The sequence below is a fragment of the Antedon mediterranea genome, chromosome 6 (genome assembly GCF_964355755.1).
Source record: "Antedon mediterranea chromosome 6, ecAntMedi1.1, whole genome shotgun sequence".
Classification (NCBI taxonomy): domain Eukaryota; kingdom Metazoa; phylum Echinodermata; class Crinoidea; order Comatulida; family Antedonidae; genus Antedon; species Antedon mediterranea.
In genome coordinates this window covers 9,157,214-9,166,080 of record NC_092675.1, presented here as the reverse complement: position 1 = coordinate 9,166,080, position 8,867 = coordinate 9,157,214, and the positions used below count along the sequence as shown (strand labels likewise).

At 31.9% G+C, this 8,867-nt stretch overlaps 1 protein-coding gene across 1 annotated transcript; it reads left to right on the top strand.

Annotated features, from left to right (window-relative positions):
* Positions 1-1,358: 1,358 nt before the first annotated feature.
* On the top strand, positions 1,359-7,526 carry LOC140051421 (uncharacterized). Its single transcript, XM_072096633.1, has 14 exons — positions 1,359-1,568; positions 1,821-2,042; positions 2,197-2,462; positions 2,571-2,812; positions 2,894-3,066; positions 3,320-3,497; positions 3,811-4,429; positions 4,830-4,883; positions 5,380-5,478; positions 5,704-5,843; positions 6,130-6,261; positions 6,433-6,584; positions 6,681-6,801; positions 6,907-7,526. The coding sequence occupies exons 1-14, from the start codon at positions 1,429-1,431 to the stop codon at positions 7,186-7,188; spliced, it is 2,820 nt and encodes a 939-aa protein (XP_071952734.1). The 5' UTR covers positions 1,359-1,428; the 3' UTR covers positions 7,189-7,526.
* The last annotated feature ends 1,341 nt before the right edge of the window (positions 7,527-8,867 follow it).

Genomic DNA, 8,867 nt, shown 5'->3' with positions numbered 1-8,867 from the left:
TTTAAAATATGCGTTTATACAAAAGGATTGCTTGGCGATGAATGGAACATTCCAATCTCTCCCCACATTTGGTATAACACAAGTAGGCAAATTTACGGTAAATTTACGTGCCCTTCGGGGATAAATTAAAAACCTTTTACATTAAATACATAAACCATTTGTGTCCCATTTAAAGCACAATTTCTTTTTACGAGTGTGGTGGTACTGTTTAAACACATAATTAAACTTTAATACTGACAGTTGCTTCTTAATAGTATTATTAATAATTACAAAGAATATAAAAGTCATAGTGGTGTATTGTTACAATTACATGTACTTAACTATTTCAATCGACTATGACAGTGACAGTTTCAATAAAGTATCGCAAATGTTTAGTGGTTTATTATTTATAAAACATAAAAACAAATATGTCGTTACGGATAAAGAATATATTTAAAAAATGGTTCCTCTTTGCACCCACCCTCTTACCATCCTTCAACCCTAATGTTACATTACAAAACACAAATTGGTTTTGTTTACTCAAGTAATTGCCAGGGTACTAATTTTAGTTGGCTACATAAATCACCGTTTTTTTATGCTGAAATTACTATGTATTCGAGAACCATCTGTGGGCACGACCTAGATGGTACGCGAGCGAAGCGAGCGTACCATCTAGTAATTATTAATTTCTTTAAAACAAAAATAATAATTATTTTATGTCTATGTTGTTATTATTATTTGTATTATTAATATTTTTATTATTATTATTGTTATTTTTAAGTTTTTTAATCACTGTGTTAGGTAAACATAAATAAAAATCATAATGTTATGATTATTTATAAGTGATTGATTTCTTTGTTGTTACTTCTTATAGTCAGTTTCACAGAACAGGTGTGTTTGTGACGAGAAAAGTCAAGCGCTTAGGAAGGCTGTTAAAAGTGGTGCAGACCTAAAGGCAGAGAGAAGAATCTATGTATCTCTACCATCAGATCAGGAACATAACAGTTTTCACAAAATTGGCACGGTAAATAGATTTGTTAATAGCAATGCATTTATTTTTAAAAGCTGATTCTCAGTTTAACAAAAAACAACAACAAAATAATTTTGTTTAAGTACTTAAACTTTCAATTTTTGTAAGTTCATATAAGGCACAGCAGATGTACAAAACATTATGTTCTCATTTGGCGTACTACAACACCAGGATTAGCAGTGATGTTCTGAAGTCCTTAATTTTGATGAATGGATCATTTATTGTGAAATTGTGAAAAGTAAATTATTTTAAAACAATTAAAGTTTATAATATGTTTACTTAAACTATAATGGTTTTTATATGAGATTCCTAAACTATTAAAACTCTTTTAGCTTGCTGGATTTTTAAATCCAATAAATAAAGGAATAAAGGACAAAATTCATGAATTGGTCAGCCATGGTGTAAACGGTACAGAGGAGATGAGGAGGCATTTAAAAATATATGTGGAAACAGTATTGTTTCCGGATGCAGAAACTCGTCCTGCTGTGACAAATACAGCCTACTACCCGCAGGACCAGACATTGAGAAACCATATTTACACTTCTTTAATGGCATTAAGGTTTGTTTTTTATATGTACAGCTTATAAAACCATAATTATATTGTTGCTCTACTCTTACAAAATATATATATACAGTAGAAAACATTTATGGGGAATTATTGAAAATCTCTGCTGTGTCTACCAGGGTGCACATTTTGGTTTGCTACCTATTACTGTACAGTACCTTTTTGTTTCCTATAAACTTATTCATTTATAAAACCGAAAAATGTTGTTACTTTTAAGTTATGTACCAATGTTCTAACCTTTTTTAGGTATTCAAAGCTAGATCAGGAGAACCTGAAACAACAAATGGAGGAGTGGCAGAAGCAACATCCATTAGATAACTACTTTTTAAGGCTTGCTTCTGCTGAGCCCACAAAGGAGTTTTATGTTAATGAAGATGATGATGAATTGATTCCTGCTGAATCATCGCAAAGTTCATCTGCTTTCTTTTTCGCTCATCAAACAGAATTTCAGAGGCATCTTTTAAACCGGTAGGTTATTTGTTTTCTTGTGATTGAAGCTTTGGGACAGATATATTTTGACAACCAAGATGACAATAAAGGCAATTATTATGTTTTACATCACCCTCATATTTTTTATGGTTTCACTGTTCTTTTATTATTTATTATATTTATGTTACTTTAGATATGGAACAAACTTGTGTTTTCTTGATGCTACCTATAAGACCACACGATATGCCTTGCCATTGTTCTTTTTGGCAGTAAAAACAAATGTTGGTTACAGTGTGGTTGGTGAATTTGTTGTTCAGATGGAAACCAAAGCAGCCATTCTTGAGGGTCTGTCTACAATCAAACAATTTATGCAACAGGCAAATCTTAGCTGGAACCCCACCAATTTCTTAACAGACTTCTGTGAAAGGGAGCTCTCAGCTATCAAGGAACTGTTTCCTGGTAATTTATTGTTTGTTATATTGATTTTTTTTTAATTATTTTTCTACAATTGTATGCTAGAACTTTCATTGTTTTCAGAGATTTATTTACACTTTCCTTTATCACTAGAAACAAAAACTTACATATGCGACTTTCATCGGGAGCAAGCCTGGATCCGTTGGGTGAGCAAGACTGATAATGGCGTTACAAAGTCCAAGGACCAGATTCTTGCTCACTTACGACGCTGTGCTCATGCTACAACGGTTCTTGCGTACAAAAAAGCTGTAAACACATTAAAAATGTCGGAGGTTTGGAAAAAAAACTGCCGACTTCAGCAATGGTTATCCAAAAAATGGCTGCCACATTGCGAGGTGAGTAATTTTCTAATTTATTAAAGAAAATATATTGCATAAACTCTATAGATGATAATTTACTTAAATTTTTACTTTTAGCTCTGGGCATGGTCCTACCGAAAAGACCAAGGTCTACAGGCACATACCAACAATGGTCTTGAGCGGCAAAATCGAGTATTTAAACACAAGTTTTTAGTAGACCGAGCCTCATTTTCAATTTCTGGCATGATATCAGCTCTTCACAATGAATACCTGCCTAGCAGAAAAATGAAGTACGGTATAAAGTCATATTTTAAAATATTTTAATAAATTTTGGTACCGTTGTGTTAATTGTGTTTTGTTTTTTACAGTACTAAAACCCCTCAATTAAAGTAAAGGGATTTGGGTTCATTTCTTGCGGCTCTAAGAATAGTTTATTGTACAGAAATGTTCATCTACCGTAAGGTTAATTACATTTTTTATTGGTTAGCATAAATATTATTTAAAAGTTAATGGTACAGTTCATACATAATTTTTTGTTATCAGATACATCACAGCGAATGTAAAGGCTGATGATACTTATGGTCGGACATACAAACAAGAGGTTCCGCACTATCTTCAAAACAGGCCTCCTGCTTTTCTTAGCCATTGCTTATCACGTTTCGAGTCATCTCAAGAAATATTATCAAAGGACATCACAAGAATAGATAAGGATAAATTTAAGGTAAAAGAGTGGTTTTTATATGATCTGCAGATTACTTCTATTTGATTGCAACTTTGCATTTAAATGATTAATAAACCCACAACTATCTATTTTGTATTTAATTTATTGATTTATTAAATAAAAATAATTTATGATATTCTATATATGATTATTTTATAAAAAAATGGAATAGATGTCAGTTGCTAAAAAGTTTGGATAGAACTTGCTTTCAAAAACTACATAAGTATTTAAAATTGTAAAAATATTAATATTTATGGGAAAATATAGAAAAAGAAACAATTTTAAATTGTGTTTAATATTCTTTTATTTACAGGTGAAAAGTCAAAGTCTGCAAGGACAATCAAGTTACTTAGTAGACATGTCGCCGAGTGCAATGTCAGTGTGTGAGTGTATAGATTGGTTGAAGTTGAGAATGCCATGTAAACATATTTTTTCAATTCTCACTTACATAGAAGATGTGACTTGGGAAAGTCTTCCCGAAAGTCTTCGTGAATCTCCACTTCACACGCTTGATAAGTTAGTTGGAACCTTTCTAGGAGAACCTGAAAAGGTAATTCTAGAACATGAAATAGAAGAGTGTCATTTACCCCCTGATGATAGCAGCTTGCCTCTAAGACCTTCTTTTGCAAAACAAGTAGCTGCTTCTTGTAGAGAGAAACTACTTCTCCTACGAGACATGACTTATCTGTGCAAAGAAGAAGAAATCTTAAGGAAAATGGAAAAGAAAATACTAAACACCGTAGAGTATATCAGGCAGCATTTAAGCAATGAAGAAGGCTTAATTCCTGATGCAGAGCCAAAACTGTTTGAGCGAAAGAGAAAGAGTCCTCAACATCGAGAATTACCTGTCATTAAGAAAAAAAAGAAAATGACCAGAAGAGGTTTCAGAAAAGTGAATTTAGTAAACACAAAGATTGATGGATATTTTAAAGGTACTTATCATAAATCACATTATATAACTTACTATTAAGTATTTATTACAAAAAAAGATTTCTATATTTAGTCAGCTATTTTATGTTGAATGTATGTATGTATGTATATTTGAAGCAAACCATTTTATGAATGTGTAGAGGGACCAGAGATAGATTAATTTTCCTTATCTTACTTGCTAGTTGGGTTGCTCAATTTGCTAGTTAGATTTTTACAACTAGCAAATGTTTGGTAGTTGATACAAAAGTAAAATTTGAGCCCTGTTATACAGTATTTTCATCTGCCATCTGTATTACTTTGTAATATTTGATTATATAGTACTCAAATTGTATGGAAATGTATTCAAAATCAAGATGATACTCTTATTATGTGTATGTCACATTTTATTTTTATGATTTCCAGCTCCCTGTTCACCTTCTGAACAAGATACGGAAATGCAATCACCTGTGCATTCAGGTAAAGCCTTGCACCCAATAAATAATAATATTATTGTCAAATACCTTTCTTTGTATTTTGCCAGTTTTCAAATCACATTTCTGTTTTTTTAAATGGACAATAAAGTATATATGACTATATGACTATGACTATGACTTTTCACATTGTATAATAATAAATACGGAAAAAAAATATAAAGTATACACAAGTTAAATTAAATATTAATTCTGCTATATTTTTTGTGTAAATCATAATGGTATAGAGGCCTTTCCTACAAAAGTAGGAGAGTTTTGGAAAAAGAAATAGTAGTGATTTATTTATATATTAATATTTTAATTGTGATCAAACTTTCAGGCATAGATTGATAATAAGAGAGGCATGTTTTTATTTTGTTAATTTTAAAGTACATTAAAAAAGATCTGTATGTAGTGAGAAATTACCTTCATCCTTTTTTAATCTTTTTAGTATATTAATTCACGAAGAGATATTTTACATATATAACATTTACAATTTACAGCACCTGAAGTTGATTCATACAAGCCTAAAATATCACCACAGAAGAAAGAGAAAGCGATTTCTTTTGCTAGCCAAACATTTCTTTCCAATAACAAGAAAGGCAAGTTTTTATGATATTGATTTGTTTGTTGTTGTTGTTAAAATGTTATGTTTATTTCACAGTATTACAGACATACTCCCAGTTGAGTAAGATTAAAAAAAGTGTTGATGATATAATGTTATTAATATAATGTTATAATAATTAATAATTTTTAATTTTTACTGTTAACGGTTACTGAATGTTCTTATTATGACTGTTATAGAAACATTGTTTCATTTAATACAGACACACTTTTAGTTGAGCTAACATCCGAAAAAAATGTTGATGTACCTAAAAGCAAGAAAGTGAGGTATCATGTTGGAGGAGATGTAATAGAGCATGATGACTTCAAGTGTTTAGTTCATCCAAATTGGTTAAATGACAAAGTAAGTCCTTTAACACACCTAAACAAAACTTGTTTTAATTTTTCTACACATATGACAAAAAGGATCATTTCTAAGAAAAATTTACTTTAATAAGAATTGATTACTATACTGTTAACTATAAACTCATTTTATCAGTTACTATGCAACAATAGTACTGATTCTCTGTTATGATATTTAATTTCATAGCCTCAAATAAATACACATAAATAAGTGCTTTAAAAAGAAAATTTTTGAAAAATAATATCAGCCATTCAATATTTTTATCATTTTGTTTATCCAAAATTAGGTAATAAATGCTTACTTGCATTTGCTAAAAAGAGAAACAAACACAGAAGACCATGGTCACATTTTCATAATGCCATCTTATGTAGCTGTTCAATGGAGTGTGGATAGTTTAGCCCCCTGGTTGTTCAAGAAGGTTAGTTTATTATTAGTGCATTTTCATAAACAGTATTGTCCCTAGTAAATAATTATTAACTGTTTTTAGTACCCACATAAGCTTCAATATGCTCTAGTGTTAGCTAACCTTCACACTTGAATCAATTTTGGTTTTTATCATTATTTAAAATTGTTATTTTTTAAACATTAGGTTAAGTTGGTCAAGTTTTCTTGGATTTTTCTTCCAATTAACATTAACCAAAATCATTGGATACTCCTGGCTGCTTATGTTCCCACTATGAGGGTTTCATTGTTAGACTCCTTGCCTGGAAGAGACAACTCAATCTATATTAATAAGTTCAGGTTGGTGTTTTAATTTGTTTAGAAAAACAGAAATTCACATAGAGTTCAATGTTTGAGTTTAACACTGTACATACCTTTTTGGTTTGTTCACTACAGAGAATACATGAGATGTCGTAGTGATGCAACTGGTGAGTTAAAAGATCAATGGATACATGACACACAATTACTATCAGGAAAGCAAAGTGATGGAAGTTCCTGCGGAGCATTTGTCATGTTGGTAAGAAATAATAGTCACTACTCATGTGCTCTAATGTATATATTAAATGTAATATAAATATTATAAAATATTTTGAAATGTACTGAATTTTTTATTTATTTTCAGAATGCTCTTGCTTTAAGTCGGAACATATTACCAACCAGTCTGGGCCAGGCTCATGCACTTGCCATGAGGAAATATGTTCTAGCAAAATTTTTGCAATCCTCCCTGAAGCCTAAATCACAGCGGAGACTGTGTGATATTGTTGGTTGTATGAAGCCAAAGTTGCCAGCAGATTGGGTTGCGTGCGATGTATGTGGCCGATGGTGTCACTTTAAATGTGTTAATGTAAAATCAAGACCACGAGGTGGCTACGTTTGTCCAATATGTACAGCCCAATATGAATAAGTATCAAGTTACTTATTGATCAAATTAATACTAATGATATACAAATACAGTACAGTGGAACCTCAATTTTACATATGCCTAAAAGTACTTAAACTGTGCTAGGCTGAAATTCAGCTGGGTGGAAGGCCTTCAAATGAAATCAAACTGGGTGAATGAATTTTAGGCCGGGCACCTTACCCATCTCCACCCTGCATAACTACATATTAATAAATATATGCATATATATGTGTATTTGCAAATGTTGTTTCTCCGATTTCTAAAATGTAATTTGAGAAAGAAATATGTTACTAGTCCTTTTGTTTTACAGGCTTTATTATAACTTTCATTTATTTTGTACTTTCTTGTTTTGTTTTCTATAAATATGGACTTACATTACGTCTCAATTAAAAGAATTTAATTAATTAAATTGAATGAGTCTAGTATACTGTGTACATGCATTTGTATATCTATCAATTGTTTAAAAGTTAAAAAAAAAAGAGTCTAATGTTAAAGAGTTAAAATGGGCACCATTGCTGCAGATGGGCACCAGCTGTGCATGTTTATATCTATCTAATGTTAAAGAGTTAATACGGGCACCAGTGCTGCAGATGGGCACCATCCGTGCATGTTCATATCTATAATGTTAAAGAGTTATATACGGGCACCAGTGCTGCAGATGGGCACCATCCGTGCATGTTTATATCTATCTAATGCTAAAGAGTTAATACGGGCACCAGTGCTGCAGATGGGCACCAGCCGTGCATGTTTATATCTATCTAATGTTAAAGAGTTAATACGGGCACCAGTGCTGCAGGTGGGCACCAGTCGTGCATTTTTATATCTATCCAATGTTAAAGAGTTAAAATGGGCACCATTGCTGCAGATGGGCACCAGCCGTGCATGTTTATATCTATCTAATGTTAAAGAGTTAATACGGGCACCAGTGCTGCAGGTGGGCACCAGTCGTGCATTTTTATATCTATCCAATGTTAAAGAGTTAAAATGGGCACCATTGCTGCAGATGGGCACCGGCCGTGCATGTTTATATCTATCTAATGTTAAAGAGTTTATATGGGCACCAGTGCTGCAATGGGCACCAGCCGTGCATTTTTATATCTATCTGATTCTGATGTTAAATAGTTAATATTATACCAGTGCTGCAGATGGGCACCAGCCGTGCATTTAATAATGTGTACATATATCTCATAATATAGTTTTGGGCACCATTCTTGTACGAAGTAATTATGTGTCAGGGAAAAATTTCATTTGAAAATTTTGTTTAGCAAAATTGCTAATCAAACTGATTTTTTAGTCAAGAAACATAGTTTTGTATTGTATTTTTTGCTACACAATTGTAGAAATACGTGTAGCAAAAAGGTTGTTTTGTATAGCTTTTTGCTATGCTACACTGGCGAAATTATTCCCTGTGTGTCCTATATCTGCAGTTCTGAATGTGAAAACAATTGGTGGGTCATTTATATTTGTTTTACATAAATACACGCCATTGTAAATTATGGATTCAATATTTCGTAATGTCATCAATAAAAATTACTAAACCCTAAACCATCATTATGCTAATTATAGTTACATAATAGTTAACTATCCCATAGTCTAGAATTTATTAGTAACTGTACTGTGTAAGCCTACGGAATCGAGAAGCTGCAGGCTGAGAATCGTCTTGGTCTGCTGGGTTTTGACAA